This window comes from Polistes dominula, unplaced genomic scaffold (assembly GCF_049000335.1).
Source record: "Polistes dominula isolate Pdom_NZ unplaced genomic scaffold, Pdom_raw_medaka contig_33, whole genome shotgun sequence".
NCBI classification, from domain to species: Eukaryota; Metazoa; Arthropoda; class Insecta; order Hymenoptera; family Vespidae; genus Polistes; species Polistes dominula.
In genome coordinates, this window is record NW_028300998.1 from 3224203 (window position 1) to 3238671 (window position 14469).

The 14469-nt window shown below is 27.7% G+C and overlaps 6 protein-coding genes and 1 non-coding gene across 18 annotated transcripts; 2 read left to right on the top strand and 5 right to left on the bottom strand.

Annotated features, from left to right (window-relative positions):
• Positions 1-26: 26 nt before the first annotated feature.
• Positions 27-3149, top strand: LOC107068177 (protein AAR2 homolog). Of its 6 annotated transcripts, none has more exons than XM_089173639.1 (6): positions 27-279; positions 369-606; positions 728-843; positions 950-1103; positions 1189-1470; positions 1714-3149. In XM_089173639.1, exons 2-6 carry the CDS (start codon positions 425-427, stop codon positions 2114-2116), a joined length of 1137 nt encoding a protein of 378 aa, XP_089029765.1. In that variant the 5' UTR covers positions 27-279; positions 369-424; the 3' UTR covers positions 2117-3149. The 6 variants fall into 6 exon arrangements, with proteins under 6 accessions (XP_089029765.1, XP_089029763.1, XP_015179829.2 ...); XM_089173637.1 differs by having other exon boundaries at positions 28-279; positions 358-606; XM_015324343.2 differs by having other exon boundaries at positions 28-240; positions 358-606.
• Positions 2611-2683, bottom strand: TRNAV-AAC (transfer RNA valine (anticodon AAC)). The gene has a single exon. It is a non-coding gene; the product is annotated as a tRNA-Val (tRNA).
• Apid1 (apidaecin 1) lies at positions 2912-5000 on the bottom strand. 4 transcript variants are annotated; one of them, XM_089173640.1, is made up of 10 exons: positions 4846-4996; positions 4509-4606; positions 4296-4379; positions 4134-4208; positions 3959-4033; positions 3786-3860; positions 3611-3685; positions 3436-3510; positions 3252-3319; positions 2912-3148 (listed from the first exon to the last, which is right to left on the bottom strand). In XM_089173640.1, the coding sequence occupies exons 2-9, from the start codon at positions 4593-4595 to the stop codon at positions 3308-3310; spliced, it is 558 nt and encodes a 185-aa protein (XP_089029766.1). In that variant the 5' UTR covers positions 4596-4606; positions 4846-4996; the 3' UTR covers positions 2912-3148; positions 3252-3307. The 4 variants fall into 4 exon arrangements, with proteins under 4 accessions (XP_089029766.1, XP_089029769.1, XP_089029768.1 ...); XM_089173643.1 differs by lacking the exon at positions 3959-4033 and having other exon boundaries at positions 4846-5000; XM_089173642.1 differs by lacking the exon at positions 3611-3685 and having other exon boundaries at positions 4846-4999.
• Positions 5001-5983: 983 nt separating this feature from the next.
• Positions 5984-9482, bottom strand: LOC107065516 (uncharacterized). Of its 2 annotated transcripts, none has more exons than XM_089173412.1 (6): positions 8745-9482; positions 8317-8447; positions 7921-8205; positions 7399-7674; positions 7019-7151; positions 5984-6388 (listed from the first exon to the last, which is right to left on the bottom strand). In XM_089173412.1, the coding sequence occupies exons 2-6, from the start codon at positions 8416-8418 to the stop codon at positions 6087-6089; spliced, it is 1098 nt and encodes a 365-aa protein (XP_089029538.1). In that variant the 5' UTR covers positions 8419-8447; positions 8745-9482; the 3' UTR covers positions 5984-6086. The 2 variants fall into 2 exon arrangements, with proteins under 2 accessions (XP_089029538.1, XP_089029537.1); XM_089173411.1 differs by having other exon boundaries at positions 5984-6470; positions 6876-7151.
• A 151-nt stretch (positions 9483-9633) lies between these two features.
• On the bottom strand, positions 9634-11569 carry LOC107068617 (uncharacterized). 2 transcript variants are annotated; one of them, XM_015325247.2, is made up of 6 exons: positions 11415-11569; positions 10850-11026; positions 10643-10762; positions 10518-10568; positions 10096-10413; positions 9634-10021 (listed from the first exon to the last, which is right to left on the bottom strand). In XM_015325247.2, exons 2-6 carry the CDS (start codon positions 11021-11023, stop codon positions 9794-9796), a joined length of 891 nt encoding a protein of 296 aa, XP_015180733.1. In that variant the 5' UTR covers positions 11024-11026; positions 11415-11569; the 3' UTR covers positions 9634-9793. The 2 variants fall into 2 exon arrangements, with proteins under 2 accessions (XP_015180733.1, XP_089029539.1); XM_089173413.1 differs by having other exon boundaries at positions 11383-11496.
• Positions 11570-11866: 297 nt separating this feature from the next.
• On the top strand, positions 11867-13323 carry LOC107068702 (mitochondrial import inner membrane translocase subunit Tim17-A). 2 transcript variants are annotated; one of them, XM_089173414.1, is made up of 3 exons: positions 11918-12022; positions 12297-12343; positions 12669-13323. In XM_089173414.1, the coding sequence occupies exon 3, from the start codon at positions 12680-12682 to the stop codon at positions 13166-13168; it is 489 nt and encodes a 162-aa protein (XP_089029540.1). In that variant the 5' UTR covers positions 11918-12022; positions 12297-12343; positions 12669-12679; the 3' UTR covers positions 13169-13323. The 2 variants fall into 2 exon arrangements, with proteins under 2 accessions (XP_015180888.1, XP_089029540.1); XM_015325402.2 differs by lacking the exon at positions 12297-12343 and having other exon boundaries at positions 11867-12022.
• A 272-nt stretch (positions 13324-13595) lies between these two features.
• LOC107068715 (uncharacterized) lies at positions 13596-14354 on the bottom strand. Its single transcript, XM_015325422.2, has 2 exons — positions 14116-14354; positions 13596-13909 (listed from the first exon to the last, which is right to left on the bottom strand). The coding sequence occupies exons 1-2, from the start codon at positions 14221-14223 to the stop codon at positions 13670-13672; spliced, it is 348 nt and encodes a 115-aa protein (XP_015180908.1). The 5' UTR covers positions 14224-14354; the 3' UTR covers positions 13596-13669.
• Positions 14355-14469: the final 115 nt, after the last annotated feature.

Consider the following 14469-nt stretch of genomic DNA (forward strand, 5'->3'; position numbering starts at 1 on the left):
AAATTAACGCGCCAATTTTAATCCGTAGATGCATGTGGTATAATTTCAGAAGAAAATAAAATAGTTGAACATTTTAGCTATAATTAAATATTAATTCTAATTTTTTATTTCTTTTCGATCGTTTATAAAATTCTATAAATTAAAAAATTGTATAAAAAAGTTTGTTATTGCAATAGGACGGCTTGATGTTCGTGGAGCGATTGAAATTTAGAGGTTAAAATAATTTTTATGATTTGTGTGGTTTGTATAATTGAAATATAGTAATAATTAAATAATAAGGTATATATATAAGAATATATAATAAATAAACTTCTTATCAGAATATAAACATATAATATATTAATATAAATTGTAAAGGATTATTGTAGGATATATATTCAAACAAAACATCTAGTTGAGAAACTTTTCAACATAAGGAAGCATTATGGACTCAGACGATCATCCAGGAGAAGATCACATATTAATAAAAAATGCTACACTTGTTGTAGTTGATGCGCCAAATAATATGGAGTTTGGAATAGATTTAAATTCTTGGGATATTAAAACTAATAAAAAGTATATGGGTATAAAATTCATACCTCCAGGATTCCGTTTTGTACATTATAGGTAATTTCAATAACTTTTGATTATATCTATCTGTGTATGTAAAGTATTTCTATTAATCAATATGGTGAATGTAGAGTAATAAGCTTCTTATTAATTATATACAAAAACAATATTTTCATAGAATAGAAGATTGTCATGGCGGACCATCATTTAGAATTGGTTTTATTCATTATTTTGAGAATGGTGAATTAATGGTCAAATGTTGGGATAAATCAACAAATGAAATGAGTGCTGATCGTAAGATATATTATTATTAACTAAATTTATTCGTTATTATTACATATATATATGTATTGTTTTTATATATATTATTATTATTATTTTAATATTATTTGATATATAGCTGTAGATGAAGATTTGCTTGTATATCTTCGAAACAGTCTCTTAGATTTAGATAAAGTTCTTGTTCCTTATTGCTTTGATTATATTGATAGATGGGAACGATTGACTGATAAAATTGATTTTGATGTAGTAAAACGTTGTAAACCTCTTTGTGGGTAAGTAATATATTTTGTTGGTGTCTATATTTTTTTTCTTTCTGTTGTACTTTTGTTTTACTTTTTAATTATTTTTATTTTTTAGTTTTATATATTCGGCTATGGAATTAGTGCCTTGTAGTAGTGATGCGGAACTCTCTACTAGTGTCTTAGAAACCGCAGAGCAAAGTGGAATACCACAAACTAGACCTATGCAGAATCGAATACCGAAATTATTGCCTAACTTAAAACCAAAACCTGGTTCAGAACTGAGATTAACACCAATACCTGACAAATATTATCCTGATAATGCAACTCCCGAACAAATTACAAGATATAATCTTGATTACAGTTATACTTGGGAGATTGTGCTTGCAAAAATAAAATGGTATGTTCATCAATTCTATTATTTTTTGTTTTTTTCTATAAACAGAGTATCGTGTAAATGGTGGTACAAGCGAGCAGTGGATGGTTCTATATGAAAAATTCAATTGAACAAGTAGAATAACATTTGTTTCTATAAGACTTTGTTTTCGAGAAAAATGAATTTCATACCCTATATATTTACATTTTAATATTATTCATATGAAACTATAAACACATACGTATATTTATAAAAATATTTTTTCAGTCAACCGGAAATACTTGGAGAATTGCAACTTACTTTCGTCTGTGTCTTAATAGGCCAAAATTGGGAAGCCTTTGAACAATGGAAAAAGATTCTCGCATTGATATGTGGTGTAGATGCACTTATACCAAGCTATAGATCTCTTTATTTAGAATTTTGTTGGACTATAGAAGCTCAGTTAGATTATATTCCGGAAGACATGTTAGTGGATGTTATTTATACTGAAAATTTTATTTATCACCACTTGCGTAAGTTATTTAGGAACATTGAACTTCATTCGGGCATAGATGCGCCTTTCAAGTTTATTGCAACACGATGCCGTGAACGAATATGTAATATGCTTAAGTGGAACTTTGGTGATTTACATGAAGAAGACGGAGAAGAAGCACCTATAATTGTAGATTAAATATTAATCATATTATCAATAAAAATGAATTTATGAAAGAACAATAATTTTTTTATTTAGCTTCAATTTTTATGGGTAAATTGCGTATAAATAAATATATAGCCAGTTAGGTAGTATATATGCATATTGTAAATAAATTATTGATCATCTTTTGTATATTTCATTTATCATCAAATATAAATAAATTTATACTATCACTTTTTGAATACAAAATTTGCAATAATAACATGGAGAAATTGATTAACCCTTTTCCGCGAGGATACTTTTACTAAATGGGTTACTGCAACTTGAAGCAACAAAACTGCACGAGAGACTGATTATCAGCAGCCGAAACTCATTTTTGAAGAATTTTGTTGTTGATATTGACAGTTTTGTGTTCAAAAAAAAAAGACCTATAAAACTACATGTTCCGATATTTGATGTGCTATAACTGCATACGCACGTATGTAAAATATGCACTCGTAAAAACTAAAAACGTACATTGTAAAAAAAAATGTTTCCGCCCGGGATCGAACCGGGGACCTTCCGCGTGTTAGGCGGATGTGATAACCACTACACCACGGAAACTTAGATGTTTACTGAGGGTTTTTAATAGTAAATTAATTGTATCAAGTTAAACTTTATTTATAATTTATAAAGAAACAAAATTTTTTTTATATTAATTGCGATTGTTAAATTAAATTGAATAAAATATGTTTTAATTTGCGGAGATTATTTTCTGAGTAATAGTACATATATATATATTTGGAAAGTTGTAATTAGTTATTTACACATAAATGTAATATATACATTAAATACAATTAAATATTTTATTTTAATTAAAAAGATTACATAAAATCATTACATAAATTTGGATATTATATCAGATAAGGAATATTACATAAAATTATTAGTCGACTATATTTATATATGGCATCATTAATTTAATTTAATCTTCTTATCAGGTAGATATCCGATGTCATCAAGAAACAAAATTTCCATTTTTGAATTGTGTTGTCTTATTGTAACTGACGACTTGAATTATGATATACGCTATGGAATAAAAAGTTAAAATAATATTATTTATATAATAAGAACATGTAAAAAATTATAACCAATGATATATGAAAATATTTTAGATTTCTTATATTCTTACCAAATATAAAAGATATAGAAACTAATATCGAAATGTTAGTTTTGTCAATAAGCTTCTCAACGAAGTCTCTATAATAAGAAAAAAAAATTATTACAATTTTTCATAAATAAATATTTGTATAGCAACAAAAATATTGTGAAATAATCTTTCCAATATTTGTAATTGTTTGTTATGCTGTTCTTACAGGATGCGGTGGACGTGGAGGAACCTGTTGTGGTCTTGGTCTGGAAGGTTCAGGATCAGCTTCACGACGAAGTCTCTGAAATATGGAAATAAAATATTATTGGATGTTTTCTTCTAATACAGAAAACTTATATTCGAATACATTTCTTATTATATATAATTAGTTATATTTTTACCGGGTGCGGAGGACGTGGAGGAACCTGTTGTGGTCTTGGTCTGGAAGGTTCAGGATCAGCTTCACGACGAAGTCTCTGAAATATGAAAATAAAATATTATTGGATGTTTTCTTCTAATACAGAAAACTTATATTTGAATACATTTCTTATTATATATAATTAGTTATATTTTTACCGGGTGAGGAGGACGTGGAGGAACCTGTTGTGGTCTTGGTCTGGAAGGTTCAGGATCAGCTTCACGACGAAGTCTCTGAAATACGAAAATAAAATATTTTTGATTGTTTTCTTCTAATGCAGAAAACTTATATTCGAATACATCTTATTATATATAATTAGTTATATTTTTACCGGGTGAGGAGGACGTGGAGGAACCTGTTGTGGTCTTGGTCTGGAAGGTTCAGGATCAGCTTCACGACGAAGTCTCTGAAATATGGAAATAAAATATTATTGATTGTTTTCTTCTAATACAGAAAACTTATATTTGAATACATTTCTTATTATATATAATTAGTTATATTTTTACCGGGTGCGGAGGACGTGGAGGAACCTGTTGTGGTCTTGGTCTGGAAGGTTTAGGATCAGCTTCACGACGAAGTCGCTAAAAAAATATGAATATTAAAATAATATTCATGGTACTGAATAATTTTGTATGAATTTATATGTAACTGTTTTTTATTTTTATCACCTCAGATTTATTTTCTTGATAGCCGAGGAATTCTGGATTTTGAAGATTTAGAAGATGACCTTCAGTTTCTTTTGCGATTGCATACTATAACATATAAAGAAGTAGATAGCTAGATAAGAAGCAATCAGATATTTCAATTATCTCTTATCCATATATATAATTTTTTGAATCTATCAAATATTTAATGTAAATGATAATTTTTTATATACTTACCGGGTTTACGTGCGATTCAAACGGTTCTCCAGTTACTACGATAACAAGCATAGCAGCGAGAGCTGCTCTTATCGCTAAACTTCTCATATTTCTCGTTTCTAGAAGAACAACGTCAATATTGATTATTATATATTTATTTCGATGACTTAGTGATTTACTTATCTTTTAATGAAATGCAGATCGGAAAATGTTAAAAATATTGATAATTAATTTGCAACTGTAGTTATGTATCATTTAAGAATTTTCATTAAAGATTATTTTACATATATTAAAATAACAACTTATTGAATATTTTTATTATGTATTATGCCATTGGAAAGACAATATTTTTACTTACTTATTGTTGCAGTCTAGATGAGAGCTAGCGTTGAATTGATTTCTATGAAACTTATGGCGTTGTTTTTATACTTATTGCTACCTTCGATACTTTCACATAACAGACACGCATTAACATGTATCACGAGTACCGGGGAACTACCGATAGTTAGTTATCATATACATTTTTCTCTCTTTGGAATAATAAATTACTATGACATAAAATCGTAATTCCAAGAAAGCAAAGATCAACAAGCTATCTTTTCCCTGTAAACATAAAAATCTCTATATTTATTTCACGTAAGGAATCCCAGACCTACAAATATTTTTATTGCTATTAAAGTTTCTTAAGATATCCTCATTATTTTTATTATACATGATATATCAATACTGCGTCTTTAATTTAAAATCGTTTTTCAAATATCATTAATTGAGAAAAATTACATTTGTTATCTTACATGTTCTCTAGGTGTGATATCACTGTTACGACGTTGGTGTGTTCACTGGGTTAATGTTTACAAATAGAACAGATAGATTCGAGTGGATAGATTAAATTTTGTAAACAGAGATATTAATCAATTTCACACATAGAATAGATATCCAAAATTAAATTTCTATTTACGAAAAATTTTAATCCATGTTTTGATTTGCTTCTTTTTATTTTGTTTTAGAACTATTATCTAAAATAATTATCTTCAAGATTGTGATTACAAATTATCTATAATGTTATACATTTAAATGAAATTGTTGGAATTAGAAAAGATATTATCAGAAGTAATAGGAGAATATTTGTTGAAAAATATTGATTACTAATTAATTATAATAAAGCTATTACATGGAATAATTATAAATGTGTGTGAATGAAAGAAGAATGTTGAAAACTTATTGAATGTATTACGCAATACATATTACATATTCTTTTTATATACTTTTTCGATTATATTTCAGTTATGATTAACATACATGAAAGAAACAATGATCAAGCATCAAGTAGTGCAGAAAATAAATCGATCGAGTTTTAGGGGGAATTCCCTATTTAATCAGGGATCATGGGTGATAGAATTCCCAGATATGATTAGACAGTAATATTATCTTAATGATATTGTTTGTTAAATAAGACTACGCATTTCGGTTATTGGTTATGAAAGAAAAACAACAATTATAGCAAGTTCAAATTGATATATATTTTTTTATATAGCTGTTATGCTATTAAGTATTCAAATATTTATAAATATTCATTTGAATTGCTCACTGTGAGCTTGATTAAGATTCACTTGTTGAAGGTGCTGGTGGAGCTTCAGAAGACGAAGGGGGTAGTGGAGCTTCGGAAGACGAAGGTGGTGGTGGAGCTTCGGAAGAAGAAGGTGGTGGTGGAGGAGGAGGTGGTGGAGGAGGTGGTGGTGGACGACAACCTGGAGGTGGACGACAGCCTGGAGGTGGACGACAGCCTGGAGGTGGACGTTGTGGACGACCTCCTGGAGGTGGACGAGGTGGACGACAGCCTGGTGGTGGACGACAGCCTGGTGGTGGACGACAGTTTGGAGGTGGACGAGGTGGACGACCGCCTGGTGGTGGTTTTCTATGTTCATCTGAGGGTGGTCCTTGCTTTTCTGATTCATCGAACTCGTTTTCAAAATCTCCAAAATCCTGGAAAATAAAGCAATATGATTATTATTAATTTGTAAAAAAAAGTACGAGTGAAACAAGATAAATAAAAAACTACTTATTGCTAAAAAATCATAAATAATTGAATAGAATTTAGTTACAAGCTATAAAGCTATAAAAAGATTGTTTTAACAGAGTGTTGCAAACTGGTTTAATATGATTATTATTTATCTGCAGAAGAAAGAATATACTAAATAAATGAAACACAAATTATTAGTTCGTTAAAATCAATTAGAAAATGAAAACAATTTTTACTTGTATCTTGGCATAAGTGGTAAGAAAAAATTTGTTTATAGAATGACGAAAAATGATTTCGATGATTGGTAAAATAAATAATTTTATTTTTAATTTTAATTTAAAATATATATCTATAAATATTTTCTTTACCTCTTCTGGACGACCGCCATTTGGTGGACGCTTGTCAGATGGAGGTGGACGAGGTGGACGACCGCCGGGAGGTGGTCGTGGTGGACGTTTACCTGGAGGTGGTGGTGGTGGACGTCTACCTGGAGGTGGTGGTGGACGATCGCCTGGACGTCGGTGTGGAGGTCTTCGGTTATAGTCATCAGATTCTTCTACGTCAAATTCATTTGACTCAAATTGTTCCGATTCGAATTGTTCTGATTCCAATTCATTATATACGTTTTCGAGTTCAACAGGTTCCTAAAAAATGAATTAATATGATTATTACTAATCTACAGAGGAAAAAATATAACACATAATTTAAAAAAAACTATTAGTTCGTTAAAATCAATTAGAAAATGAAGACAATTTTTACTTGTATCTTGGCATTAGCGGTAAGAACAAATTTGTTTATAGAATAACGAAAAATGATTTAGATGATTGGTAAAATAAATAATTTTATTTTTCATTTTAATTTTAAATATATATCCATAAATATTTTCCTTACCTCTTCTGGACGACCGCCATTTGGTGGACGCTTGTCAGATGGAGGTGGACGAGGTGGACGACCGCCTGGGGGTGGGCGGGGTGGACGTTTACCTGGAGGTGGTGGTGGTGGACGTCTACCTGGAGGTGGTGGTGGACGACCGCCTGGACGTCGGTGTGGAGGTCTTCGGTTATAGTCATCAGATTCTTCTACGTCAAATTCATTTGACTTAAATTGTTCCGATTCGAATTGTTCTGATTCCAATTCATTATATACGTTTTCGAGATCAACAGGTTCCTAAAAAATGAATTAATGTGATTATTACTAATCTACAGAGGAAAAAATATAATACATAATTTAAAAAAACTATTAGTTCGTTAAAATCAATTAGAAAATGAAGACAATTTTTACTTGTATCTTGGCATAAGTGGTAAGAAAAAATTTGTTTACAGAATGACGAAAAATGATTTAGATGATTGGTAAAATAAATGATTTTATTTTTTATTTTAATTTTAAATATATATTCATAAATATTTTCCTTACCTCTTCTGGACGACCGCCATTTGGTGGACGCTTGTCAGATGGAGGTGGACGAGGTGGACGACCGCCGGGAGGTGGTCGTGGCGGACGTTTATCTGGTGGTGGAGGTCTTGGGCGTTCACCAGGGGGTGGTCGTGGGCGCTCGCCAGGAGGTGGTCGTGGGCGCTCGCCAGGAGGTGGTCGTGGTGGTCGACGTCCATCAGAAGGTGGTCGTCGATAATCTTCAAGTTCCTCTACGTTGGATTGTTCTAATTCGAAGACGGGCACATCTTTAAGACCGAGAAGATGCTGGAAAGGATTTGTTTTTAGAATATCAATAAAAGATTTTGTATTTTTTTTTTGTTTAGTTAAATTTGTAGTTTATGTTTATTAAAATATAATAAAATTTTTTTTCTTTACCTTTTCGTAGTCTCCTAGATCTTCAACATCTACTTCTAATACTGCCGATTGTACCGCAATACATAGTATTGCTAATAGTAAGGAAATAATAAACTTCTTCATTGTTAATCAATCTTGAGAAGTCAGTAAAACTGAAAAATATTGTAAAATGGACATGTTAATTTAAAAGCATATGTAAACAATTTATATAATATATGATGATAAACAATTAACAAGCTTAGTAGAAAAATATAATTTATTAATACACAGATAAATTTTTTTCGATGTTTTCAAACATTTTTTTTTTGTATACAAATATTATTAATTATATAGATTTTTAAAGCGTTATATACAAATTAATTTACAATATATAAATATAATTTGATTAATAGTAAAAAGGCCAGAGAAAGATTATGGCTATATTGCAGGTATGTATAACTTATTCTTACCTGAACTTCTCTTCGATGATTCTGATGTAAAATCTCTAATTTCTTCTCTATATATACCAGTACCACATTTTAATTCAAGCATTTATCTTTATTTTATCGTTCTATTTTTATATTTTGATATTATCTATGCTTCGATATAATAACTTGTTTTATATTAATCTATCAATGCGATTAAATAAGCCTTAGGTGGTCCGTAATTAAATAATTAATTGTAATTTATAGAATATATAAATTAAATATAAAGACATTCGAGTTTTTTTTAAATAAACTATTTCTCTTTTTTAGTATTATTTTTTAATATAATTGAGTCGTTTATTTTAATAGTAATCCAAATTTATTTTTTATTTTTTCTACGAAATATTTTTTATGACAGTTAACTTCCAGTTATTACAATCAACAACAACAAAATATTAAAATAAACTTAGACCGCTTTTAAAAATAAACGGCTAAATTATACCAACTGTATTTTTATAACAGGAGAATAAATCTTATTAAATCAAGCCATTTAACAATTTTTTATATGTTCAAATTGTTGTCAATTAATACAATATTTAAAATAAATATATTACGTCTAATAAATAATTTAAATAATTTTTTTAAAAATCTATCAATAATAATTAAGTGAAGAAATTAGTAATTTTTATCGTTATACTATCTGTATAAATTATCAATTATCTGTGATTAAGATCTGTGAATTATTAATTAAAATATAGATTAGTTATAAAATCATGATCTGTTCACGTAGTATTTTGTGAATACCAAATCTTATCTATTGTTAAGAGAAAAGTATAATTTGTAATATACGTTAATGTTATATCATTTCTTACTTAACAAATATTTAGTTTTATAATAATACAAATAATGTTCTTCACTAATGTGCCTAAACCAATACCATGAATTTTTGATTTTTATTCATAATTTTGTATCTATAACTGTACACGTGCTAGATTTAGAAATCAAATAATATACATAAATGACAATTTATTAAATAGTTTATTAGAAATTTTTTGGTATTAACTTAAATTTCTTCTGGTATTAGTTCTTCCTATTTAATTAGCTGCAGGTTGATTTGATAATTCGAGGGCTCGTTTTTCTTCCGAAAGTAAAGTTATTTTTTCGTCATATTTAATACGTAAATCTTTAAAAAGATTTAATTGTGTCTCATATTCTTTCTTTAAATCAGAATTTAATCGTACTGCATCATCCATTCTGGACATCATTGAATTATGCTTTTCACGTTCTTCTGCAATTCGTGCTTCCATATTGTCAACCTCTGCCTATAAAATACAATTAATTAAAATCAGACTTAGTTCTTATTTTAATTCATATAACAATTGAATATAAAACATACCTGTAAATGTTTAACTTCCTTATTACGAATTTGTAAAAGATCTCTTGTAATAGCTACTACTTCCTTCAACGTTGATACTTGTATGTTAAGAGCATTGATTTGTTTTTCTTGATTAGCCATAATAACTCCACGATCTTCTAATTGCATTATTGTCTCTGTTAATTTATTTTTTAATTCAGTCAGTGTTACATGTGATACATTTTCTTCATTGTTATCAACATTTTTAATAGTGTTAGCAACGGATGTTTCAAGATCAGTCAATTTTTGTTCAACTTCTATTAATTTTTTTTGATACATATCTCGTTCTTTGATTCTTTCCTAAAAATAATATGGTATATTTATTATTAAATTAACTTTATAAATTTATCATATTTCTGATAGATATACATTAATACTGTTTTTGAAAAATAGTGGCAAATTACCTTGACTTCTTCTTCTAATTTGCTTATCAACGCATTCCCATTTTCGCTTACCTGTGTATATAATAATTATAAAATAATAATTATATAATAACAACTAGTCAATAGTATTAGTGTAATTTTTTTACCTTGTAGGATTCATCCTTAACAGTAACCGTATCTGACATTGATTTTAATAAAAGATCATTTTTAGAAATGTTTGAAGCATCAGATATTGTATTTTCATTTTCTATTTTTAACTCTTCATTCTAATAAATAATGAATATGTAAAATTAAATATTTTTTTATAATCAAGATAGTTTCACAATGTTTTTCTATTATTATACTGCATTTACCAATTTTGGTATATCCTCTTGTATTTTGACAGCATCCTTGTCAATAATATGTAAAATTTCATTTTCTACTTCTTCTAAAGGAGAAATTATCTTTGATTGATCCTTTTCATTATTGTTTATTGTATTATCTACAGATACACTTTCAACTGAAGAATATTCTTGAATTTCAGACATTTTCTGTAAAACAATTATTTCTATTATCTTTATTGGAAACTACAAACATTAGTGTACACGAGAGTTTTAGAATCACTATGGAAACAATTAAAAAGAAGAATATTTTGTTTGGTATAAAATTATTGCAAATCATATATATATATTTTATAACATTTCATTAAAGTATAGTATTTATTATTAATTTCGATGCAGAGATAAAAATAAGATTATTATAATATTTTTAATAAGTATATGAATATATATATATATATATATATATATAACTTGATATCATATTATATAAAAAAACGTATAGATATAATAAAAAGATCTATTGGTATAAATATTGTATAAATAATATATAAGAAAATAATATTAACATTTTAAAATGAAGTTTTACTACAATACATACTCAATTATCATTCCAAAGTACTGGATATCAAGGACTAGCTAGAAATACGATGTATTTTTGGATATTGCCCGCTATTTCTATTTTAAACTTAAAAGAGTGATTGACCATGCGTATTTCACATTTTGGTTCGATAAAATAAGAATGAGAGAGAGAGAGAGAGAGAGAAAATGTTTAAAATAAATTTTAATTAATTTATATTTCTTCTTTTAAAATTAAATATTAAATTTCGAAATTAAAAATTGTATTTTTGATTTATCCACTAAAGCTAAGATAATTTTAAATAAATCTTTATATAATAGTTTGAAATTATAATTATAAAAAAGATTCCAAAAAATTTGTTATTTGTTCGTAAATAATTATAAAGAATGGTTTTTTGTTTAAGTGTAACAATTTTTTAAATTAAATTTCGCTTACTTTCATTCTCTCTCTCTCTATTGGATAAAATTATTTTTTGTCGTGTGCAAAATTTGTGTTTAATTTGCAGTTCATGATTTTAGATTATCCATGACGACACCGTGTACGTGAATTTCATAATAGTGTCTATATTTTTTGGTGATTAATACAGATTAGTGCGTATAAAAAAGGAATTACATTGAGAAAAATATTCAGTAAGCATTACAAAAAATTATTATATATTTTTTTAGAAAAGATATTGCACGTATTATTGATTTTAAACATTATTAAACGTAAAATGATGCTAAGTGTCGCGTACATAACCTCACTTTTAATTCACGCTTCCTCTCGTAACTTGATGCACGTTGTTTTATGTGTTTATATTTATAATTTTGGTCTATATAATAAATTATATGTAACACTATACTAAATATAGAACAAAATGTTCTCGAATATTCACTTCTAAAATTTTTATTTTGTTTTGTCTAGTATTGGAAGGATATAAATTTAATAATATAAAATTCAATTTTTCAGAGGTTAGTACAGTTTAATTTAAGTTGATTTATATACATTATTTTCATGTTAAATAATTGTTATCAATATAATTAATTATAAATTATTTTAATAAAATTTATGTATAAAGTGTTTGTTCTATAATTCAGATCGATGATAGTTTGATAGTATTTTATAATAAAATTATGAATCAAAATTCTATAAATATAAAGTATAATACACAATTTTATAATTACGTGCATTAAATTTATATTGTATGTATATTTGTAAGGTTAAGTATACGTATATATATATATACGTATACATAAAGTTGCAAATTATGGTATTAACATTATTTTTATTTTGTAGATAATTAAATAATGGAAGAATATGCGAGAGAGCCGTGTCCTTGGAGAATAATAGATGATTGTGGTGGTGCATTTACTATGGGTGCAATTGGAGGAGTTGTTTTTCAAAGTGTAAAGGGTTTTCGTAATGCACCCAGTGGTTTTAACAGACGTTTAACAGGCAGTTTTATGGCTGTAAAACAACGTGCTCCAATATTAGCAGGAAGTTTTGCTGTATGGGGCGGAGTATTTTCTATGGTTGATTGCACATTAGTTCATTATAGAAAAAAGGAAGATCCATGGAATTCTATAGCTAGTGGTGCGGTAACGGGTGGAATTTTAGCCGCTAGAAATGGACTGCCTACTATGGCTGGCAGTGCTATAATCGGAGGATTGTTACTTGCTTTGATTGAAGGTTTGGGAATATGTTTCACACGGATGCAAGCAGAGCAATTTAAACCACAATCGTTGGTAGATGATTCTTCGCATGTTGGTCCAATACCGCAAGGATATCCTTCATAATAGAAAGGAATATGCTAAATTTATAAAAACTTAGCACGACATTATAATACCAATGTTTAGTTATTATCGAAATAGAAAAGTATTGATTTGTTCTTTATCTTTTGTCAGTTTGAATTTGTATAAAATATACATCGAAGGTTTAAGAATTATTTCAATTAATCTTTCAATTATACTTTTTATGCAATCAAAAAGACTATTGCAATGTGTACATGGAAGTATGAAATGTAAATTTTTTTTCTGTTATTAGTGATTAGCTAATGATCCAAAATATATTGAAGTAGTAATTTTTATAGGTTTTATTCTTATGCTTTCTAATTGTTAATATACATATTAAGACAACTTGTGTTGCTTAAGAATAATTAAAGCATAAATTATAAAACAATTCAGGGGTTTTTTATCCATGTATGTACAAATAACTATGTACAAATTTAATTGTTGTATGTTAATTTTATTTAATCTAAGTACGTACAAAAATATTTTACAGTTTGCTTATTACATTCATTAGTTATTTATTTCCTTTTTAAACATATGATTAAACTCATAAAATGCATTCCTGCTATTATCGTCTTCACTTTCTTCTTCATTTAAATCTATCAACATTGGTACTGATAAATCTAACATTTTTTCATTTGAAACTTGGTTGTTACTTGTTTGCAAAGATGATTCTTCCTTTGTATCTTTAAGAACTTTTTTAGGATTATTTTTTGCATTTATAAGACCAATTATGTTTAATTGTTCAACCTGCAACATTGAAAAATTCAAATTATTGAGTTGGCAATTAAGTGATTGCTAATTTTAAAATGCTATTTATCGACAAAATCAATAAAATCCGCAATCACTTAGTTGTCAACCAAATAAAAATAATTATTTCATGGAATGGTTTATTTTAAGTTGACATTGTTATAAATGAATTTTATTATTCTTCGTTATTGCGGTATAATTTTTACCTGAAGTGCATCTATTTGTTGGTCAAGTTTAGATAATATATTTTTGAGAATACTCCTTTCTTTATCAACTTGTGCTCTAAATTTTTTATACTCTCTTAATTTACTCATTTTTTGTTTCAAATTGCACGTTAGTATTCACAATAATAACTTTTTAATGAACTAAATTAATCATAATAATATAATCATATAAGAGATATAAATACCAACGTTCCTGTAAGAGGTTAGAATATTATATTTATTTTTCACAGCTGATTAGATGGCGTTAGTATCGTTGTATCGTATCACGTGGACCAATAGTAGATAACTGTGAAGAAGTAACGGCAGTGATAGGTTAGAACTCAGTAACCAATCAAC

What these genes read in the sequence shown, in the direction of transcription:
- LOC107068177 (XM_089173639.1), top strand. Translation starts at nt 425, where the DNA reads ATGGACTCAGACGATCATCCAGGAGAAGATCACATATTAATAAAAAAT. An exon ending in AAATGAAATGAGTGCTGATC is followed by an intron (nt 844 to 949) that starts GTAAGATATATT and finishes TTTGATATATAG; the next exon opens with CTGTAGATGAAGATTTGCTT. An exon ending in CGTTGTAAACCTCTTTGTGG is followed by an intron (nt 1,104 to 1,188) that starts GTAAGTAATATA and finishes TTTATTTTTTAG; the next exon opens with TTTTATATATTCGGCTATGG.
- Apid1 (XM_089173640.1), bottom strand. Translation starts at nt 4,595, where the DNA reads ATGAGAAGTTTAGCGATAAGAGCAGCTCTCGCTGCTATGCTTGTTATC. An exon ending in CTCCACGTCCTCCTCACCCG is followed by an intron (nt 3,861 to 3,958) that starts GTAAAAATATAA and finishes TTCGTATTTCAG; the next exon opens with AGACTTCGTCGTGAAGCTGA. An exon ending in CTCCACGTCCTCCTCACCCG is followed by an intron (nt 3,686 to 3,785) that starts GTAAAAATATAA and finishes TTCATATTTCAG; the next exon opens with AGACTTCGTCGTGAAGCTGA.
- LOC107065516 (XM_089173411.1), bottom strand. Translation starts at nt 8,418, where the DNA reads ATGAAGAAGTTTATTATTTCCTTACTATTAGCAATACTATGTATTGCG. An exon ending in ATGGCGGTCGTCCAGAAGAG is followed by an intron (nt 7,675 to 7,920) that starts GTAAGGAAAATA and finishes TTCATTTTTTAG; the next exon opens with GAACCTGTTGATCTCGAAAA. An exon ending in ATGGCGGTCGTCCAGAAGAG is followed by an intron (nt 7,152 to 7,398) that starts GTAAGGAAAATA and finishes TTCATTTTTTAG; the next exon opens with GAACCTGTTGAACTCGAAAA.
- LOC107068617 (XM_015325247.2), bottom strand. Translation starts at nt 11,023, where the DNA reads ATGTCTGAAATTCAAGAATATTCTTCAGTTGAAAGTGTATCTGTAGAT. An exon ending in AATTAGAAGAAGAAGTCAAG is followed by an intron (nt 10,414 to 10,517) that starts GTAATTTGCCAC and finishes TATTATTTTTAG; the next exon opens with GAAAGAATCAAAGAACGAGA. An exon ending in AGGAAGTTAAACATTTACAG is followed by an intron (nt 10,022 to 10,095) that starts GTATGTTTTATA and finishes TGTATTTTATAG; the next exon opens with GCAGAGGTTGACAATATGGA.
- LOC107068702 (XM_015325402.2), top strand. Translation starts at nt 12,680, where the DNA reads ATGGAAGAATATGCGAGAGAGCCGTGTCCTTGGAGAATAATAGATGAT.
- LOC107068715 (XM_015325422.2), bottom strand. Translation starts at nt 14,223, where the DNA reads ATGAGTAAATTAAGAGAGTATAAAAAATTTAGAGCACAAGTTGATAAA. An exon ending in AACAAATAGATGCACTTCAG is followed by an intron (nt 13,910 to 14,115) that starts GTAAAAATTATA and finishes TCAATGTTGCAG; the next exon opens with GTTGAACAATTAAACATAAT.